Source organism: Oncorhynchus clarkii, chromosome 17, assembly GCF_045791955.1.
Source record: "Oncorhynchus clarkii lewisi isolate Uvic-CL-2024 chromosome 17, UVic_Ocla_1.0, whole genome shotgun sequence".
Taxonomy (NCBI): domain Eukaryota; kingdom Metazoa; phylum Chordata; class Actinopteri; order Salmoniformes; family Salmonidae; genus Oncorhynchus; species Oncorhynchus clarkii.
The window spans coordinates 6,129,975-6,153,162 of NC_092163.1; the positions used below are offsets into that span (position 1 = coordinate 6,129,975).

At 42.0% G+C, this 23,188-nt stretch overlaps 2 protein-coding genes across 2 annotated transcripts in view; both read right to left on the reverse strand.

Moving 5' to 3' along the window:
- Nucleotides 1–23,188, reverse strand: part of LOC139370046 (zinc finger protein 850-like) — a 125,531-nt gene that overhangs the window by 9,688 nt on the left and 92,655 nt on the right. The gene's annotated exons all lie outside the window — the stretch shown is intronic.
- Nucleotides 1,851–20,019, reverse strand: LOC139370110 (zinc finger protein interacting with ribonucleoprotein K-like). Its single transcript, XM_071109429.1, has 6 exons — nt 19,806–20,019; nt 19,255–19,352; nt 18,945–19,119; nt 6,100–6,197; nt 5,792–5,969; nt 1,851–3,059 (listed from the first exon to the last, which is right to left on the reverse strand). The coding sequence occupies exons 1-6, from the start codon at nt 20,017–20,019 to the stop codon at nt 2,344–2,346; spliced, it is 1,479 nt and encodes a 492-aa protein (XP_070965530.1). The 3' UTR covers nt 1,851–2,343.

Below are 23,188 nucleotides of genomic sequence, written 5' to 3' on the forward strand. Positions count from 1 at the left end.
CCCCGACGAATTGAGGCTGTTCTGAGTGGATATATATATATTTGCCATTTAGCAGACACTTTTATCCAAAGGGATTTGCAGTCATGTGTGCAAACACATTACATATGGGTGTTCCCAGGAATCAAACCCACTACCCTGGTTTAACAAGCACTATACTCCACCAACTGAGCTACAGGACCACAAGGAATGATCAAGGAATGACGCAGATAAACACACACAGCCTGAGTTTCAAAAATATAATTGTATCAAAGACCGTAACATTGAAACTGACATACTTCATATTTAGTTACAATCAAATATTATTTGTCACATGCGCTGAATACAACAGGTGTAGATCGTAACGTGAAATGCTTACTGACAAGCCCTTAACCAACAACGTAGATAAGAAAAATAAGGGTTAAGAAAATATTCCCTAAATAAAAAGTTTTAAAAAGTAGCTCAGTACCGAGGGGTAGCTCAGGCCTGAGCTACCCCTCGGTCCTGAGCTTCCTCAGTAATGAGGCACCCCTCAGTCCAGGTGGGCCCTTTGTTAGGGTTGCTAGGCCAAGGTCGGCGGCGAGGGTCGCCACTCAAATGACGCTAGGAAAGCGGACTAAGACTATGGTAGAGTGGCGTCCACGTCCCGCCACAGTGGACAGACGCCCACCCAGACCCTCTCCTATGGGTTTAGGTGTGCAGCCGGGAGTCCGCACCTTTGGGGGGGGGGGGGGGGGTACTGTCACGCCCTGTCCTTAGTTATCTTTGTTTTCTTTATTATTTTGGTTAGGCCAGGGTGTGACATGGGTGATTTATGTGTTTCATCTTTATAGTTTCCTGTTCCTGGGAGGGACTTTATTCATACAAGGATGCAGGTGCAGCTGGTTTGCAACACAGGATGATACTCCCAAGAACAGGAGATTATAATAGGACAGTTTCACAAGGTTAGTCACATACTCAGTTATGTGGACACACAAACAATTAACATTTTCCATTACAGAGTCTGAACATTTTCATTTCATTAAATCATCAGTGGGCCAACAATGCAAACGTCAACAATGGAACAAATGCATCACATCCAAATATCGCTTGATTATCTGTAGTGCTGGAGGAATGACACACCCAGATAAACACACACAAAGAGTTTAAAAAAAGACCATTTAAACACATGGAATCTGATCTATCTAGTGTGGGAAGGGTCTGTGGACACTTAAGGGACAGTTATGTTGAGTGTGTTTCATTTGGTGACCTCAGAGAGGACAGGAAACACACATAACTATGTCTCTGAATGTGTACATTTCTCAATTATGGGGTTTGCATCTAATTATTGTATGAAATGAATGAGTAAAGATGCAACTATATATGAAATGTGATGTTAAACCTTTAATGTGAGAGAATTGTATTCCTTTAAAAGTTTAACTAAGTCATTGGTCCGTCCCCGAGGGCACAGACATGATCTGGCGTCATGGAACTGCCTATCCTATTGGTTTAACTAAGTCATTGGTCCGTCCCCGAGGGCACAGACATGATCTGGTGTCATGGAACCGCCTATCCTATTGTTACGAATAAAAGCCCCTCCTAAAAAAAAATCCTCTTCAGACTGAGCAAACCAATCACAGCATGAGCATACCTCGGTGTAAGCTGAGGTGGCACATTTGAGTACCAAGACTAGAAAACCATCCCACATGGAGCATTGGCTACACGGCTGGAAATGGTTCAACTCTGAGACTATCAATCCCAACAGAGTAAGAGCATTGGTAGGTCTGTGGGGGCAGTTAGAAATGATGTAAACCTGGGATGCGAATGACGACAACCGCCGAAACATCTGTTCTATGAGAACATTTCTGAATGGTAATCTGAGGTATCCATTCTAACCAAGAAAGACTTTGAACTTCAGGGAAACAGAAGGAGAGAGACTCAGATGAACTCTCCAGCAGATGGACTGGATTCCAACAGATCACAACGGCGTAAATATATATTGACTGCAATTATTCCTGAATGAGTGAGCATTCGTGTGCAAAGGATTTGCATTTCAAATAATATACATTTGAAGTTGGAAGTTTACATACACTTAGTGGGGCAAAAAAGTATTTAGTCAGCCACCAATTGTGCAAGTTCTCCCACTTAAAAAGATGAGAGAGGCCTGTAATTTTCATCATAGGTACACTACAACTATGACAGACAAAATGAGGAAAAAAAATCCAGAAATATTTATATATAAACAAGTAAACATTCTCTCCTGTGTGGATTCTGATGAGTAAAATGCCTTCCCCCCAGTCTGAACATTTGTAAAGCTTCTCCCCCGTGTGCGGTCTCATGTCTTCTTTCAGGTGTCCTAATTGGGTAAAAACGCATTGCACGCTGGGATCAGTGGTAAGATTTCTTCCCTGTGTGAATTCGCTCATGCACTTTCAGGTTTCCTGACTGGCTAAAACTCTTTCCACACTGGGCGCAAAGGAAAGGCTTCTCCCCTGTGTGTATTCGCAAATGATCTTTGAGGATACCTAACTGCATAAAACTCTTTCCACACTGGGAGCAATGGTGAGGCTTCACTCCTGTGTGAATCCTCTCATGTCTTTTCATGTTAACTAAATGGTTAAAACTCTTTCCACAATGGGAGCAGTAGTAAGGCTTCTCCCCTGTGTGTATTCGCAAATGATCTTTGAGGATACCTAACTGCATAAAACTCTTTCCACACTGTGAGCAATGGTGAGGCTTCACTCCTGTGTGTATCCTCTCATGTCTTTTCATGTTAAGTAAATGGTTAAAACTCTTTCCGCAATGGGAGCAGTGGTATGGCTTCTCCCCTGTGTGTATCCTCCCATGTCTTTTCATGTTTCCTAACTGGCTAAAACTAATTCCACACTGGCCGCAATGGTATGGCTTCTCTCCTGAGTGTATTCGCTCATGAGCTTTCAGGCTTCCTAACAGGCTAAAACTCTTTCCACACTGGCCGCAATGGTATGGCTTCTCTCCCGTGTGTGTCCTCTCAGGTCTTTTCAGGCTTCCTAACTTGATCTGGGAGCAGAGGTGTCGTTTTGATGTTGTGGAGGTCTTTGGTTCCTCCAAGTTTGGTTTTCCTCCTGCCAAAGACAGTGTTTATATAAAAAGAGACTAGAATGAAACCTCCACTCTCCAATTTTGTGTAAATTTGTTTACATTGCTTTGCAAAGATAATCCATCCACGTGACAGGTGTAGCATATCAAAAAGCTGATTAAACAGCATTACATAGGTGTACCTGGTGCTGGGCACAATAAAAAGCCACTCTAAAATATACAGTTGTCACACAACACAATGCCACAGATGTCTCAAGTTTTGAGGAAGTGTGCAAATGGATTGGGGACTGCAGGAATATCCACTGGAGCTGCTACCAGAGAATTTAATGTTGCATTCTCTACCATCAGCCGCCTCCAATGTCTTTTTTAGAGAATTTGGAAGTCCGTCCAACAGGCCTCACAACCGCAGATCAAGGACCTCCACATCGTCTGAGATCAGCCACCCGGACATCTGATGAAACTGAGGAGTATTTATCCTTGAGGACTATTTAACAAAGCCCTTTTGTGGGGAAAACTAATTCTGATTCGATGGGCCTGGCTCCCAAGTGGGTGGGCTTACGCCCCAACAGACCCACCAATGGCTGCCCAGTCATGTGAAGTCCATAGATTAGGGCCTAATAAATGTATTTACATTGACTACTTTCCTAATTTGAACTGTAAATCATTGAAATTGTTGTTTTCATATCTGTTCAGTATATACATACAGTGGGGAGAACAAGTATTTGATACACTGCCGATTTTGCAGGTTTTCCTACTTACAAAGCACGTAGAGGTCTGTAATTTTTATCATAGGTACACTTCAACTGTGAGAGACGGAATCTAAAACAAAAATCCAGAAAATCACATTTTTAAATAATTAATAATAATTAATTTGCATTTTATTGCAGGACATAAGTATTTGATCACCTACCAACCAGTAACAATTCCGGCTCTCACGTTTTTCTTTAAGAATCCCTCCTGTTCTCCACTCATTACCTGTATTAACTGCACCTGTTTGAACTCGTTACCTGTAGAAAAGACACCTGTCCACACAGTCAATCAAACAGACTCCAACCTCTCCACAATGGCCAAGACCAGAGAGGGTGTAAGGACATCAGGGATAAAATTGTAGACCTGCACAAGGCTGGGATGGGCTACAGGACAATAGGCAAGCAGCTTGGTGAGAAGGCAACAACTGTTGGTGCAATTGTTAAAAAATGGAAGAAGTTCAAGATGACGGTCAATCACCCTCGGTCTGGGGCTCCATGAAAGATCTCACCTTGTGGGGCATCAATGATCATGAGGAAGGTGAGGGATCATCCCAGAAATACACGGCAGGACCTGGTCAATGACCTGAAGAGAGCTGGGACCACAGTCTCAAAGAAAACCATTAGTAACACACTATGCCGTCATGGATTAAAATCCTGCAGCGCACGCAAGGTCCCCCTGCTCAAGCCAGCGCATGTCCAGGCCCGTCTGAAGTTTGCCAATGACCATCTGGATGATCCAGAGGAGGAATGGGAGAAGGTCATGTGGTATGATGAGACAAAAATAGAGCTTTTTGGTCTAAACTCCACTCGCCGTGTTTGGAGGAAGAAGAAGGATGAGTACAACCCCAAGAACACCATCCCAACCGTCAAGCATGGAGGTGGAAACATCATTCTTTGGGGATGCTTTTCTGCAAAGGGGACAGGACGACTGCACTGTATTGAGGGGAGGATGGATGGGGCCATGTATCGCGAGATCTTGGCCAACAACCTCCTTCCCTCAGTAAGAGTATTGAAGATGGGTCGTGGCTGGGTCTTCCAGCATGACAACGACCCAAAACACACAGCCAGGGCAACTAAGGAGTGGCTCCGTAAGAAGCAACTCAAGGTCCTGGAGTGGCCTAGCCAGTCTCCAGACCTGAACCCAATAGAAAATCGTTGGAGCGAGCTGAAAGTCCGTATTGCCCAGCGACAGCCCCGAAACCTGAAGGATCTGGAGAAGGTCTGTATGGAGGAGTGGGCCAAAATCCCTGCTGCAGTGTGTGCAAACCTGGTCAAGAACTACAGGAAACATATGATCTCTGTAATTGCAAACAAAGGTTTCTGTACCAAATATTAAATTCTGCTTTTCTGATGTATCAAATACTTATGTCATGCAATAAAATGCAAATTAATTACTTAAAAATCATACAATGGAATTTTCTGGATTTTTGTTTTAGATTCCGTCTCTCACAGTTGAAGTGTACCTATGATAAAAATTACAGACCTCTAAATGCTTTGTAAGTAGGAAAACCTGCAAAATCGGCAGTGTATCAAATACTTGTTCTCCCCACTGTGTATAGAGAACCAGTCAAAAGTTTGGACTGGTACATCCTGTATATAACCTCCACTTAACCAGCATCGCTATCACAGCATTCTGCAGCGATACACCATCCCATCTGGTTTGTGTTTAGTGGGACTATCATTTGTTTTTCAACAGGACAATGACCCAACCACAACCAGGCTGTGTAAGTGCTATTTGACCAAGAAGGAGAGTGATGGAGTGCTGCATCAGATGACCTGGCCTTCACAATCACCCGACCTCAACTCAAATTGAGATGGTTTGGGATGAGTTGGACCGCAGAGTGACGGAAAAGTAGCCAACACGTGCCCAGCATGTGGGAACTCCTTCATAACATCCATATACACCAGTCTATCTTCCTGTCAACTAACACAACTCTGCTGGTTGTCCTGGTAACAGATACCGGTGGGCAGATCTATTTTATTTGTTCAAACTAAACTACAGCACTTACTTTGATGTGTCAAATCTGATGCTTTCTTCTCTTCTCCTCCTCTCACAGTTCCACTCAGCCCCGTTGTTTTCCTGCAGTCCACCAGCAGCACAGACAACCTCTTCATACCCAGTAGTAAGGTGCTACCAGGAGAGGTACGAAACGGTGACTCCGGGAGGGAGGAGGGGCTAGCATTGTCCTGGTAACCATAAAGAGGGGACACAGACACATATCATTATGGATGCTGATGTCACTGTTGTCATAAAGTGCCTTACAGAAACCCAGACCCAGATAGAGCAAGCTGTATGCTAGACCAGACCAAGCTGTACCATCTGGTGTTCTGATCTGGAGAGACTCTTCTCTGTCTCGTCAGCATCAGGATGTTGTTGAGGCTCCCCAGAGGATCCACGATAGTCATATCTCTCTCCTGTTTGAACGAGAACATCAAACAGATGGTGAACTTATTACCATCATCAATTATTACTGTCTATTACAGTCATAGGGTCTTATCAGAGGCATTAATATCTCTAAATTAATTGGGTGCCTTTTGTGTCCCTTTGATATTTTAAGTATAAATTATGCTCCATTATTACATTTTAAAAGCCTGTTATATATAATTAAATCTCATTTAAAAGTCCCAAAAATATATGTAGCAATGGCAGATTGACCCTTTAACAATTTATATAGTACTGAACATCACATTGAAGTGAAGAACTTAAGTAGAATGCCCCTTAAAACCACACATTAGTTCAACAACTGCATAGTTTGTGCCCCTGTTTTTAAGACAATACTCACTGGTGTTAATGAGATATTCTGTCTCCTCCTCACTCCCAAAACGTCTTCCTCCTTCACCTTTACTGAGATAGAACCTTTTAGAGAGGAAGAGGATGCTTTCTCTTCTTTCCCTATAACAGCCTCCTCTTCGTCTTTCACGACAATGTTCAGCGGCAGAGCATCTTTCTCTCCTTTCACTGTAATATCCTCCTCTTCGTCTTTCACGACAATGTTCAGCGCCAGAGCTTCTTTCTCCGGACAGCAGACATCCTCTTCTTCAGCAGGGGATGAGTAGTTTAATGAGCTCATGGTCAGGGATGTTAGCTAGCTAGTTAGCATTAGCGAATAGCCTAGTGCTATGCTCAGTATCAATCTTTAACAAATTTGCAAATTGAACAAACACATTAGGTTCAAGTTAACGTCAACTGAAATGTGTTTTAAACACTGCGATTAGCTAATGCACATTAACATGGCCTAAAACTTCAATCTTTCAGTTTTATGTTGGCTAGCAAGCTACCGACGTGGTTGAAAGAGTTGGCGCCTTGTTGTTCCTGAAGAAGCGTCCCGTCCAGTCCATTATACGTCACGAAAGAAGCATCACCTGAAAGACGCTCGTCGCCATCTGCTGACTGGAGTGGGTAACGCAGTTTGGAAACAATAGGTACTACACTTTTTGTATTGGAAAGAACGTCATAATTATTTAACAATAAGCTGATGCATTTTCTCTTTCGTCATACAACTACTACTTTCCTGTACACAGACGTAGAAGCTTAATATGAATATGTAGATGATGAATAAATACTTCTATGAATAGGTAGTGTGTTAATACACATTTACTCTGTTAATTTTTTCTCTAGATGTGACCATACTATTCCCTTAAAGCTACAATACAAAGCTACAACAGGTGTAGTAGACATTACCATGAAATTCTTACTGACAAGCCCTTAACCAACAATGTAGTTAAGAAAAATAAGAGGTAAGAAAATAAGTTACACAATAAAAAAATATACCGTGTTTACAGAGTCAATGTGGAGGCTATATACAGGGTTACCAGTACAGAGTCAATGTGGAGGCTGTATACAGGGGGTACCAGTACAGAGTGAATGTGGAGGCTGTATGCAGGGGGTACCAGTACAGAGTCAATGTGAAGGCTATATACAGGGGGTACCAGTACAGAGTCAATGTGGAGGCTATATACAGGGGGTACCGGTACAGAGTTAATGTGGAGGCTATATACAGGGGGTACCAGTACAGAGTTAATGTGGAGGCTATTTACAGGGGGTACCAGTACAGAGTCAATGAGGAGGCTATATACAGGGGGTACCGGTACAGAGTCAATGTGGAGGCTGTATACCGGAGGTACCAGTACAGAGTCAATGTGGAGGCTATATACAGGGGGTACCGGTACAGAGTCAATGAGGAGGCTATATACAGGGGTACCAGTACAGAGCCAATGTGGAGGCTATATACAGGACATACCAGTACAGAGTCAATGTGGAGGCTATGTACAGGAGATACCAGTAGAGTCAATGTGGAGGCTATATATAGGAGGTACCAGTACAGGGTCAATGTGGAGGCTGTATACAGGGGGTACCAGTACAGAGTCAATGTGAAGGCTATATACAGGGGGTACCAGTACAGAGTCAATGTGGAGGCTATATACAGGGGGTACCGGTACAGAGTTAATGTGGAGGCTATATACAGGGGGTACCAGTACAGAGTTAATGTGGAGGCTATTTACAGGGGGTACCAGTACAGAGTCAATGAGGAGGCTATATACAGGGGGTACCGGTACAGAGTCAATGTGGAGGCTGTATACCGGAGGTACCAGTACAGAGTCAATGTGGAGGCTATATACAGGGGGTACCGGTACAGAGTCAATGAGGAGGCTATATACAGGAGGTACCAGTACAGAGCCAATGTGGAGGCTATATACAGGACATACCAGTACAGAGTCAATGTGGAGGCTATGTACAGGAGATACCAGTAGAGTCAATGTGGAGGCTATATATAGGAGGTACCAGTACAGGGTCAATGTGAAGGCTATATACAGGAGGTACCAGTACAGGGTCAATGTGAAGGCTATATACAGGGGTACCAGTACAGAGTCAATGTGAAGGTTTGCTCGTGTTTCTTGGCCCAAGCAAGTCTCTTCTTCTTTTTGGTGTCCTTGAGTAGTGGTTTCTTTGCAGCAATTCGACCATGAAGGCCTGATTCACACAGTCTCCTCTGAACAGTTGATATTGAGATGTGTCTGTTAGTTCAACTCTGTGAAGCATTTATTTGGGCAGCAATTTCTGAGGCTGGTAACTCTAATGAACTTATCCTCTGCAGCAGAAGTAACTCTGGGTCTCAATAAAATGCAAATTAATTACTTAAAAATTATTAAATGTGATTTTCTGGATTTTTGTTTTAGATTCCGTCTCTCACGGTTGAAGTGTATCTATGATAAAAAATTACAGACCTCTACATGCTTTGTAAGTAGGAAAACCTGCAAAATCGGCAGTGTATCAAATACTTGTTCTCCCCACTGTATATATATTATAAAGTATGAAAAGGCTTGTTCGTTCACATGTCATGAATTCACTATGACATGATATTTGTATACGTTTTTTTTTAACTTTTATTATGTAATAGATCATATGGGTTGAAAAGTGTTTTATTAGAAAAGTATGAAAATCAAATTAAATATTATTATTCACGTGCCGAATACAACCGGTGTAGACCTTAGTGAAATGCTGACCTACAAGCCCTTAACCAACAATGCAGTTAAGAAAAATACTTGTTAAGTAAAAAAATTGTTATGTTTAAAAAGAATGATGAAATAAAAGTAACAAATAATTAAAGAGCAGCAGTAAAATAACAATAGCGAGGAAATGTGGAGGCTATTTACAGGGGGTACCAGTACAGAGTCAATGTGGAGGCTATATATAGGAGGTACCGGTACAGAGTCAATGTGCCGGGGCACCGGTTAGTCAAGGTAAATGAGGCAATGTGCACATGTAGGTAGAGTTAAAGTGACTACGCATAGATAATAAACAGAGAGTAGCAGCAGCGTAAAGGGGTGGGGGGGTGGGGCGGGCAGTCCCTCTGACACCGCCTGGTATAGAAGTCCTGAGTGGCAGGAAGCTTGGCCCTAGTGATGTACTGGGCCGTACGCACTGCCCTCTGTAGTGCCTTGCGGTCAGAGGCCGAGCAGTTGCCAAACCAGGCAATCATCAATGCTCTCGATGGTGCAGCTGTAGAACGTTTTGAGGATCTGAGGACCCATGACAAATCTTTTCAGTATCCTGAGGGGGAATAGGTTTTGTCGTTCCCTCTTCACGACTGTCTTGGTGTGCTTGGACCATGATAGTTTGTTGTTGATGCGGACACCAAGGAACTTGAAACTCTCAACCTGCTCCACTACAGCTCCGTCGATGAGAATGGGGCGTGCTTGGTCCTCCTTTTCCTGTAGTCCACAATCATCTCCTTTATCTTGATCACATTGAGGGAATGGTTGATGTCCTGGCACCACACAACCAGGTCTCTGACCTCCTCCCTGTAGGCTTTCTTGTTGTTGTTGTCAGTGATCAGCGAACTTAATGATGGTGTGGGAGTCGTGTCTGGCCATGCAGTCATGAGTGAACAAGGAGTACAGGAGGGGGCTGAGCATTTTTTATCTAGGTAAGTCAGAACAAATTCTTCTTTACAATGACAGCCTATGAAGGTGATCCTCCAACAGGACAACGACCCATACAAACGGAGGCAGCAGACTTTGTGAACATTAATATTTGTATCAATCTCAAAAATTTTGGCCACGACTGTACATAGGTATTCCTTTTGTCCAGATGTGAAAGGGCAGTGTTGAGTGCAATAGAGATTGCATCATTTGTGGATCTGTTGGGGCGGTATGCAAATTAGAGTGGGTCCAGGGTTTCTTGGATAATGGTGGGGTGTGAGCCAAGACCAGCCTTTCAAAGCAATTGATGGCTACAGACGTGAGTCTCTGATCTGATGAAACCAAGATTAAACTCTTTGGCCTGAATGCCAAGCGTCAGGTCTGGAGGAAACATGGCACCATCCCTACGGTGAAGAGTGGTGGTGGCAGCATCATGGTGTGGGGATGTTTTTCAGCGGCAGGGACTGGGAGACTAGTCAGGATTGAGGGAAAGATGAACAGAGCAAAGTACAGAGAGATAATTGATGAAAACCTGCTCAAGAGCACTCAGGATCTCAAACTGGGGCAAAGGTTCACCTTCCAACAGGACAACGACCCTAAGCACACAGCGAAGACAACATAGAAGTGGCTTTGGGACAAGTCTCTGAATGTCCTTGAGTGGCCCAGCCAGAGCCCGGATTTGAACCCAATCGAACAACTCTGAAGAAATCCTGAAAATAGCTGCGCAGTGACGCTCTCCATCCAACCTGACAGATCTTGAGAGGATCTGCAGAGAAGAATGGGAAAAACTCCACAAATACAGGGGTGCCAAGATTGTAGTGTTATACCCAAGGCGGCTTGAGGCTATAATCACTGCCAAAAGTGCTTCAACAAAGCACTGAGTTAAGGTTCTGAATACTTATTTAAATGTGATATTTCCGTTTTAATGTTTAAATGCATTTGCAAACATTTCTAAAATCCTGTTTTTGCTTCGTCATTATAGGGTGTTGTTGTGCAGATTCATGAGGAAAACCTACCAATTTAATCAATTTTAGAATATTCCAGTAAATTCAGGAAGTAAACTGAAAATTCCAATTCTCTTCTATGGTTTTCAATGAGGAAAATGTGGAATTTGGTTTACTTTCTGAATTGACTGGAATTTAAATGGATTTGACTCCAACCCTGGTTTTACTACAAATCTGTCAACGTCATCATTTAGTCAATCGATGTTATAATGCATAACGCTCACAGATGTGCCTGTTCTCATTCAGAGTAAATTATTCTAATTGAATAAAACAGAATTAAACAAATCAAATGTATTATGTACCTGAATAACTTCAACAACCTGGTTGATTCTCTGGTTGATTCTCTGCTCAACAACACTGACTGTGAATCAATCTGGTTGATTCTCTGGTTGATTCTTTGCTCAACAACACTGACTGTGAATCAATCTGGTTGATTCTCTGGTTGATTCTCTGCTCAACAACACTGACTGTGAATCAATCTGGTTGATTCTCTGCTCAACAACACTGACTGTGAATCAATCTGGTTGATTCTCTGGTTGATTCTCTGCTCAACAACACTGACTGTGAATCAATCTGGTTGATTCTCTGCTCAACAACACTGACTGTGAATCAATCTGGTTGATTCTCTGCTCAACAACACTGATCGCGTCAAACTTTGCTGTGTGTCCAGGCTGTCACTTCTGTCATCAGCTACTAACACCATTGCTGCACCTTTGTCCTTGTCCCTGGATGACGGCTTCCTGCTCCCTCTTCCATAGTGAGAACACTGATGGCTCAACATGGTTTTCTGAGAGACTGGATGAAGGCATCCTGCTCCCTCTTCCATGGTGGGAACACTGCTGACTCAACATGGGCTTCCTGGTTATGAAAGAAAGTGTGATGGTCAATGGTAGCCACTCCCATTGTTTGAAGCAGTTGTAGTCTTTGTTGGCATGCATCCAGATCCCAGAATGGTAGTAGAAAGGAGCCTGTTCCCCACATTGCTTCCTCACAATCATTGGGTGCATCGACCACTCACCCACAGGACCAGAATTGCTGTCTGATCTTCATTCCTACAGTCTTCATCACCGTCCCTGGAGTCTCTTCACTGTCTGATCTTCATTTCTACAGCCTTCATCTCCGTCCCTGGAGTCTCTTCACTGTCTGATCTTCATTCCTACAGCCTTCATCTCCGTCCCTGGAGTCTCTTTACTGTCTGATCTTCATTCCTACAGCCTTCATCACCGTCCCTGGAGTCTCTTCACTGTCTGATCTTCATTCCTACAGCCTTCATCTCCGTCCCTGGAGTCTCTTCACTGTCTGATCTTCATTCCTACAGCCTTCATCACCGTCCCTGGAGTCTCTTCACCGAGTAAGTAAAGATAGTTTAAGAAACCTCTCCCATTCTACTTGTCTATTATCTTTGTTTAGAAATAGCCATTTGTGTGACCTACTGATTTTCCCTACAATTTCTTTTAAGGATTTAGAAACATAGAAATGGTAGAACGAGGAATGTCAGAGTCTGGAATATAAATATATACAGTTGGTTTACAATGTCTATGACGGTGTGTACATTATGGACCGTATATGAATATAAAAGGTGTGTACAGTAGTAGTTATATAGGATGAGCCTTGACTAGAATACAGGGTGGAGTACTGGGTGGTAGACGGCTAGTAACAGTGACTAAGTTCAGGGCAGGGTACTGGGCAGAGGCCGGCTAGAGGGGACTATTTAACAGTCTGATGACCTGGAGATAGACCACACATTAAGTATTGTGGTGGCAGCATCATGTTATGGGTATGCTTGTCACTGGCAGGGACTGGGGAGTTTATCAGGATCAAAAGAAATATGAAAGGAGCAAAGTGTAGACTTTGTATAGGCACTGTACAGCCTTAACTGTGGGATAAAATGGGATATCAGCCAACTCAGTGACAACCACAGAACACAACTATGTATAGTTTACACAAATATTAGTCTCTTAGCTCTTATTGCAGGACATTGAATGTGATACATCACCCTCCATAACCAACCTATTGTGGGTATTGAACATTCATATTGGACAGCCTTACCTATAAAGTAGCACCACCACCCATCAGCCCATTCTCTTCTTGATGTCAAAGCTGCATTGTATTGTTGCTATAGGAGTTTATGATTAATAATCCTATTTACTTCAAGACACACTAAGATGTCACCATACTATTCATTTAAAGCCCCTCTGTCAGATATAAATCATCAGAGTGGGAAACTATCAGAGGGGTGTATTATGACATCATATAGAACTACTCAGACATTCCAAATATCACTTGATTATCAGAGGGGTGAATTATGACATCATATAGAACTACTCAGACATTCCAAATCAAGCTTCATCCACATCATGAAGGTGGATATTGATCCAACCATTTTAGAAGTAATGACCGGGCTGACGGAAACAGGATATGCCTGTACACTTTTATAAATGCCGACAGACTATTTGTTACTTCGTTTGACAATTTGTTTGTATATTTGTGTCAGTAAAAATGTCTAAGCGAGAAATAGCTGTGGAAACTCCTTAATGATAACAACCACTTCTTAGTTAACTTGGAGTCAACATGATATGTTGTGTGGTCCTCCCACTATGACTTGAGAAACCATGCAGTTTATTAGGCTACAGATTAAATAAGTTATGAACTTCACAGGGTGGTGAAACTGCATGTGATGAGCTTGATGCTCCTTTCCAATACATTTTGAGGGTCTTATTCTGGTGACATGATGATCGATGCTTGGTTGCCATTTGACAAATAAAATAATAATCTCATAATTTGGGTAACAACGTTTATTCAACCAGTGGGAGGCTTGTAAATGCCCACAGGAAAGTCGAAAGAGGAACTCTTCATCAAGACAATGATGAAACAGCAATCTGTGGGAGAGTTGTGGTGGATATTATAAAATAAGGATCTGCTGGAGTCCAAGTCAAACCAAGATTCTTTATTTCTGAGCTCAGAGAGAATAACAGAGTTACACAGTGCAGTGTACCCCTACATCTACCACATCCTTACCAAGGTACACCTACCACATCCTTACCGAGGTACCCCTACACCTACCACATCCTTACCGAGGTACCCCTACACCTACCACATCCTTACCAAGGTACCCCTACATCTACCACATCCTTACCAAGGTACCCCTACACTTACCACATCCCTACCAAAGTACCCCTACATCTACCGTGCTTCTACACCTGCATTGCTTGCTGTTATGGGTTTTAGGTTGGGTTTCTGTACAGCACTTTGAGATATCAGCTGATGTACGAAGGGCTATATAAATACATTTGATTTGATTTGTAGACAGTCTGAATTCCTGAAGCATTGAGTGATTAGCACATATCTTTATAGTTTCCTGTTCCTGGGAGGGACTTTATTCATACAAGGATGCAGGTGCAGCTGGTTTGCAACACAGAATGATCCTCCCAAGAACAGGAGATTATAATAGGACAGTTTAACAAGGTTAGTCACATACTCAGTTATGTGGACACATACAATTAACATTTTCCATTACAGAGTATGAATATTTTCATGTCATTAAATCCTCAGTGGGCCAACAATGCAAATGTCAACAATGACATTCAGATAAACACACACAAAGAGTTTAAAAAAAGGACAGTTTAAAACAAGGACAGGTAAACACATTGTCAGTCAACAATATAAGACAACAGGAGCACTGTGTATGTTCTCTGACGAATGTCATCAGTCAATGAGTCAATGAGATGATGAGATGTGAAATATCAATATACAAGTAATTGTTCTCTTCTGTGTGGATTCTCTCATGACGTTTAAGTGACTGTGGTGAGTAATATGTTTCACCAGTCTGAGCATTTTGTAAGCCTTCTCCTCTGTGTTCTTTCAGGCTTCCTAAATGGGCAAAGGCTTTGCACACTGGGAGCAGTGGTAAAGCTTCTCCCCCGTGTGCAGTCTCATGTGTGTTTTAGGGCTTCCTAATTTGTTAAAATGCTTTGAACACTGGAAGCAGTGGTAGGCTTCACCCCTGTGTGTATATTCTCATGTTTTTCAGGTAGCTTTTCTGGTTAAAACTCTTTTCACGCTGGGAGCAGTGGTAAGGCTTCTCCCGTGTGTGTATTTTCAGGGATTGGTTTGCGTGTCCTTTCTGGTTAAAACTCTTTGCAGGACCTCGACACTTTTCTATTTTTTTTTTACCAATGACCATACAGTTTTTAAATTCCTTATCAATCCATGGAGCATTAACAGGTCTAACAATCAGTTTCTTAACAGGTACAGGTTTATCAATAATTGGAAGAAACAATTTAATATGGTAAAAACAGGTAAACACATTATCAGTCAACAATATAAGACAACGGGAGCACTGTGTATGTTCTCTGATTAATTTTAAGGCAATTTGATGTGAAATATCAACATACACGCTAAGAGAAGTAATTTCTCTCTCCTGTGTGGATTCTCTAATGACGTTTAAGTGACTGTTTTCACACAGTCTGGGCTTTTGTAAGCATTCTCCGCTCTGTGTGCAGTCTCATGTGTTCTTTCAGGCTTCCTAAATGGGCAAAAGCTTTGCACCCTGGGAGGAGTGAAAGATTTCTCCCCTGTGTGTATTCTCTTGTGTTGGTTCAGGTTTCCTTTCTGGGCAAAACACTGTCCACACTGGGAGCAGTGGTAAAGCTTCTCCCCTGTGTGTATTCTCTCGTGAGCTTTCAGGTGTGCTTTCTGGTTAAAACTCTTTTCACACTGGGAGCAGTGGTAAGTTCTGTGTATTTTCTCATGTTGTCTCAGGTCCCATAACCGGTTACAACTCTTTCCACAGTGGGAGCACTGGTGTCGTCTTGCTGGTTTGGACGTCCCTGGCACTGGTTCCTCTGAGTCTGGTCTTTCTCCTGCCAAAGACACTGTGTTATTTTTACATAGAGACCCGAATGAAACCACATGATAAAACAACCTTGCTACGAGGGTAAATCCTAAATCAGATCTCTCAATAACCTGAGGCCAGTTTTAACAATCTTAGTGTGATATTAAAACAAATGTAGAGCTTCCTGGTAATTACTGATATGTTTACATTACTTATTATTCTTTCTGTTTTACAAGTCAGAACACAAAAAACTAAACAGTTCTCTGACACTAAAGACACAGACGTTGCTGGATTCCAATCGAGCAGGTGGTTCTAAATATATAACTTTCATAGCTGTATGATACAGAATGTGACCTACACACTTCCTTAAACATAAAATAACTAAAGAAGTAATTTTGTGTGGAAGTCCAAAACTTGTTTTTACGTCACAGACACAAAGCACATCAGTAACATCTTCCCGTTGTTGAAAGGGTTCGACACCTGCTGTTTAAATGGACCAATTTCTTATTTAGACGTTCACAGATATTCAACATTTTGATTATCGCTGATGTCATATTTTGGGTAAAGTAAAAAATAAGGTGAAGTATTTGGGTAAATGTTCCTAAAACTGATAGTAACTACAATAAACAAAAATATAAACGCAACATGTAAAGTGTTGGATGTTTCATGAGCATCACTGTTAGTCAACATTTATTCTTTGCCAAGATAATCCATCCACCTGACAGGTGTGGCATATCAAGAAGCTGATTGAACAGCTTGATTATTACACAGGTGCACCTTGTGCTGGGGATAATTATTTGGATGCAACTCAGCATTCATTGTCCTCCAAACATGACGAGTTGAGTTTTTACCAAATGTTCTATTTTGGTTTCATCTGACCATATGACATTCTCCCAATCTTCTTTTGGATCATCCAAATGCTCTCTAGCAAACTTCAGACGGGCCTGGACATGTACTGGCTTAAGCAGGGGGACACGTCTGGCACTGCAGGATTTAAGTCCCTGGCGGTGTAGTGTGTTACTGATGGTAGGCTTTGTTACTGTGGTCCCACCTCTCTGCAGGTCATTCACTAGGTCCCCCCGTGTGGTTCTGGGATTTTTGCTCACCGTTCTTGCGATCATTTTGACCCCACGGGGCGAGATCTTGCGTGGAGCCCCAGATCGAGGGAGATTATCAGTGGTCTTGTATGTCTTCCATTTCCTAATAATTGCTCCCACTGTTGATTTCTTCAAACCAAGCTGCTTACCTATTGCAGATTCAGTCTTCCCAGCCTGGTGCAGGTCTACAATTTTGTTTCTGGTGTCCTTCGACAACTCTTGGTCTTGGCCATAGTGGAGTTTGGAGTGTGACTGTTTGAGGTTGTGGACAGGTGTCTTTTATACTGATAACAAGTTCAAACAGGTGCCATTAATACAGGTAATGAGTGGAGGACAGAGGAGCCTCTTAAAGAAGTTACAGGTCTGTGAGAGCCAGAAATCTTGCTTGTTTGTAGGTGACCAAATACTTATTTTCCACCATAATTTGCAAATAAATTCATTAAAAATCCTACAATGTGATTTTCTGGATTTTTTTCTCATTTTGTCTGTCATAGTTGAAGTGTACCTAAGATGAAAATTACAGGCCTCTCTCATCTTTTTAAGTGGGAGAACTTGCACAATTGGTGGCTGACTAAATACGTTTTTGCCCCACTGTATGTCAGAAGTTAATGGTTCTCTGAAGAAAGACAGATGGCTTCGGAATGTGTTGGGTGGACGAGAGGAGAGCAAAGTGTGAAACAGGGGAGACAGATGAATATCTGTGGATTAGATGAAGGAGAGTTTGAGGTCAGGACAGATTCTCATCAGGGAGATAAAGGTCTGGTATCCTGTTACCCTCTTTACTCTCTTCCTGTGGAACCATAAGATGTAAGGATTGGAGAGAAGGAGGAGTATCTTAAGTGGGATATACACAGTGCGGAGGACAAGTATTTGATACACTGCCGATTTTGCAGGTTTTCCTACTTACAAAGCATGTAGAGGTCTGTCATTTTTTACACTTCGGAAAACCTGCAAAATCGGCAGTGTTTCAAATACTTGTTCCTCCCACTGTATATCTGGATGGAACAAATGTTGGGTTGTCTGAATTACAGATGTACAGAACCTTTGGGAAAAATTAAACTTGGTTAAAGCTTCTCTAGTGTTCGTGAGTTATTTACTGTGAAAAAAAAGAACCCAACAACATCAACAACATAGGAATCACCACAAACAATTGTATGATCTCTTATAAAGAACATTAGGCCCAGCCTTTTGGAACTTTGGTTTTCCTAGATATGACTACTATATTGTGATCACAACATCCGATGAATTTGAATACTGCTTTCAAACAAATTTCTGCAGCAATAGTAAAGATATGATCAAAATATGTTGATTCAATTTCTGTACTGTTTGTCACTACCCTGGTAGGTTGATTGATAACCTGAACAAGGTTGCAGGCACTGGTTTCAGTTCGAAGCTTTCTCTTGAGTAGGCAGCCTGATCACAGCTTTCCTCCAGTATTAGTTAATTAATTAACAGTGTCTTGAGTTTAGTTTGCCTGTTCTACAGTCTAGTAAAGATAGGGGGGTTGACTGGGACAGGCAATGTAACATCCATAATGTTTTAAGGAAAGTTTTTGTAAAACAAGCACCTTACATCAGATCATCTTGAAACTTTCCCTCTAAAGCTAACTTTCATCAAGGTTTTATATGGTCTATTGGTTTCTCTCTTTTCATTGGCAGTATCCTTATTCAGTGTTATGATATTCATAACACCCATATACACCAGTCTAGCTTCCTGTCAACTAACAGAACTCTGCTGGTTGTCCTGGTAACAGATACCAGTGGACAGATCTATTTATTTGTTCAAACTGAACTACAGCACTTACTTTGAGTCAAATCTGATTCGTTCCTCTCTTCTCCTCCTCCCACAGTTCCACTCAGCCCCATTGTTTTCCTGCAGTCCACCAGCAGCACAGACAACCTCTTCATACCCAGCAGTAAGGTGCTACCGGGAGAGGCACGACACGGGAACTCTGGGAGGGAGGAAGGGCTAGTGTTGTCCTGGTAACCATAAAGAGGGGACACAGACACATATCATTATGGATGCTGATGTCACTGTTGTCATGAAGTGCTTTACAGAAACCCAGCCCAGAGCCCGAAAGAGAAAGCTGTATGCTAGACCAGATCAAGCTGTACCATCTGGTATTCTGATCTGGAGAGACTCTTCTCTGCCTCGTCAGCATTAGGATGTTGTTGAGGCTCCCCAGAGGATCCACGATAGTCATGTGTCTCTCCTGTGTGAATGAGAACATAAAACAGATGGTAAACTTATGACCATCTATTGCAATCATAGAGTCTTACAAGAGGCATGCATATGTCTAAAATGGCCACTTTCATCATGATTTCCTAAAATAGTGTTTGTGACGCAAATGTAAAAGGGTCGTTCCACAAAATGGGTGGCTTTTGCGTCCCTTTGTTATTTTAAGTAGAAAATATGCACCAATATAGAATTTTAACAGCCTGTTATATTAGATGAGGGGAACTTTAATGTAGACCACATGGAGAATTCAATACATCTAATTGAAAAGTCCCTAAAATATATGAACCACTGGCAGATTGACCCTTTAACAATTGCTACAGTACTGAACAACATATTCAAGTGTAGAACTTCAGTAGAATGCCACTTTAAAACCACACATTAGTTCAACAACGGCATAGTTTGTGTCCCTGTTAAAGACAGTACTCACTGGTGTTAATCTGATATTCTGTCTCTTCCTCTTTCACTGCCAAAACGTCTTCCTTCTTCACCTTTGAGATAGCATCATCTTCCTCTCTAAACGGTTCTTTCTCTTCTTTCACTATAACAGCCTCCTCTTCCTCCTTTTTCATTCTGAATGATTCTTTCTGCAAACAGCAGACCCCCTCTTCATTAGCAAGGGAGGAGTATTTTAGTGAGCTCATGGTCAGGGATGTTAGCTAGCTAGCTAGCATTAGCGTCTAGCCTAGTGCTAGGCTCAGTATCAATCTTTAACACGTTTGCAAATTGAACCAGTTGATACGTCAACCGAAACTCGTTTAAAACACTGAGATTAGATAATGTACATTAACATGGTCTAAAGCGTCAATCTTTCACTTTTATGTTGGCTAGCAAGCTACCGACGTGGTTGGAAGAGTTGGCGCCTTGTTGTTCCTGAAGAAGGGTCCCGGCCAGTCCATTATACGTCACGGAAGAATCATCACCTGAAAGACGCTCGTCGCCATCTGCTGTCTGGAGTGGGTAACGCAGTTTGGAAACAATAGTTACAACACTTTTTGTATTGGAAAGAACGTCATAATTATTTAACAATAAGCTGATACATTTTCTCTGACGTCTTCCAAATAATACGTTCCTGTACACTGACGTAGAAGCTTAATATGAATATGTAGATGATTAATAAATACTTCTATGAATAGGTAGTGTGTTAATACACATTTCCTCTGTTCATTTTTCACAATCGTTTTAATCTACATGTGACCATACTCTTCCCTTAAAGCCACGCTCTATAAGATACAAATCATCCTGTAAACAGGTAGGAGCGAGGAGAGGGACGGAAGCTATACTGTTACACTGGAAATACTAGAGTGCCTATAAGAACATCCAATAGTCAAAGGTATATGAAATACAAATGGTATAGAGATAAATAGTTCTATAAATACTATATTAACTACAACCTAAAACCTCTTACCTGGGAATATTTAAGTCTCATGTTAAAAGGAACCACCAGCTTTCATATGTTCTCATGTTCTGAGCAAGGAACTCAAACGTTAGCTTTTTTACATGGCACATATTGCCATTTATTTACTTCTCCGACACTTTGTTTTTGCATTATTTTAACCAGTACAGAGTTAATGTGGAGGCTGTATACAGGAGGTACCGGTACAGAGTCAATGTGGAGGCTATATACAGGGGGTACCAGTACAGAGTCAATGTGGAGGCTGTATACAGGAGGTACCAGTACAGAGTCAATGTGGAGGCTATATACAGGAGGTACCAGTACAGAGTCAATGTGGAGGCTATATACAGGGGGTACCGGTACAGAGTCAATGTGGAGACTATATACAGGGGGTATCAGTACAGAGTCAATGTGGAGGCTATATACAGGAGGTACCAGTACAGAGTCAATGTGGAGGCTATATACAGGGGGTACCAGTACAGAGTCAATGTGGAGGCTATATACAGGGGGTACCGGTACAGAGTCAATGTGGAGACTATATACAGGGGGTACCAGTACAGAGTCAATGTGGAGGCTATATACAGGAGGTACCAGTAAAGAGTCAATGTGGAGGCTATATACAGGAGGTACCAGTACAGAGTCTATGTGGAGGCTATATACAGGGGGTACCAGTACAGAGTCAATGTGGAGACTATATACAGGAGGAACCAGTACAGAGTTAATGTGGAGGCTATATACAGGAGGTACCAGTACAGAGTTAATGTGGAGGCTATATACAGGAGGAACCAGTACAGAGTTAATGTGGAGGCTATATACAGGAGATACCAGTACAGGGTCAATGTGAAGGCTATATACAGGGGGTACCAGTACAGGGTCAATGTGAAGGCTATATACAGGAGGTACCAGTACAGAGTCAATGTGAAGGCTATATATAGGAGGTACCAGGACAGGGTCAATGTGAAGGCTATATACAGGAGGTACCAGTACAGAGACAATGTGGAGGCTATATATAGGGGGTACCAGTACAGGGTCAATGTGAAGGCTATATACAGGAGGTACCAGTACAGAGTCAATGTGGAGGCTATATACAGGGGGTACCAGTACAGGGTCAATGTGGAGGCTATATACAGGAGGTACCAGTACAGGGTCAATGTGAAGGTTATATACAGGGGGTACCAGTACAGGGTCAATGTGAAGGTTATATACAGGGGGTACCGGTACAGAGTCAATGTGAAGGTTATATACAGGGGGTACCAGTACAGGGTCAATGTGAAGGCTGTATACAGGAGGTACCAGTACAGGGTCAATGTGAAGGCTATATACAGGGGATAACAGTACAGGGTCAATGTGGAGGCTATATACAGGGGGTACCAGTACAGAGTCAATGTGGAGGTTATATACAGGAGGTACCAGTACAGGGTCAATGTGAAGGCTATATACAGGGGGAACCAGTACAGAGTCAATGTGGAGGCTTGCTCGTGTTTCTTGGCCCAAGCAAGTCTCTTCTTCTTTTTGCTGTCCTTGAGTAGTGGTTTCTTTGCAGCAATTCGACCATGAAGGCCTGATTCACACAGTCTCCTCTGAACAGTTGATATTGAGATGTGTCTGTTAGTTCAACTCTGTGAAGCATTTATTTGGGCAGCAATTTCTGAGGCTGGTAACTCTAATGAACTTATCCTCTGCAGCAGAAGTAACTCTGGGTCTCAATAAAATGCAAATTAATTACTTAAAAATCATTAAATGTGATTTTCTGGATTTTTGTTTTAGATTCCGTCTCTCACGGTTGAAGTGTATCTATGATAAAAATGACAGACCTCTACATGCTTTGTAAGTAGGAAACACTGCCGATTTTGCAGGCTATCAAATACTTGTTCTCCCCACTGTATAGCCATATTATAAAGTATGAAAAGGCTTGTTCGTTCACATGTCATGAATTCACTATGACATGATATTTGTATACGTTTTTTTAGACTTTTATTATGTAATAGATCATATGGGTTGAAAAGTGTTTTATTAGAAAAGTATGAAAATCAAATTAAATATTATTATTCACGTGCCGAATACAACCGGTGTAGACCTTAGTGAAATGCTGACCTACAAGCCCTTCACCAACAATGCAGTTAAGAAAAATACTTGTTAAGTAAAAAAATAGTTATGTTTAAAAAGAATGATGAAATAAAAGTAACAAATAATTAAAGAGCAGCAGTAAAATAACAATAGCGAGGAAATGTGGAGGCTATTTACAGGGGGTACCGGTACAGAGTCAATGTGCTGGGGCACCGGTTAGTCAAGGTAAATGAGGCAATGTGCACATGTAGGTAGAGTTAAAGTGACTACGCATAGATAATAAACAGAGAGTAGCAGCAGCGTAAAGGGGTGGGGGGGTGGGGCGGGCAGTCCCTCTGACACCGCCTGGT

Coding starts and splice junctions, on each gene's coding strand:
- LOC139370110 (XM_071109429.1), bottom strand. CDS start 20,019: ATGAGCTCACTAAAATACTCCTCCCTTGCTAATGAAGAGGGGGTCTGC. Junction 6,198..18,944: donor CGAATCAGATTTGACTCAAA/GTAAGTGCTGTA, acceptor TCGTTCAAACAG/GAGAGAGATATGACTATCGT. Junction 5,970..6,099: donor CCAGATCAGAACACCAGATG/GTACAGCTTGGT, acceptor TATGGTTACCAG/GACAATGCTAGCCCCTCCTC.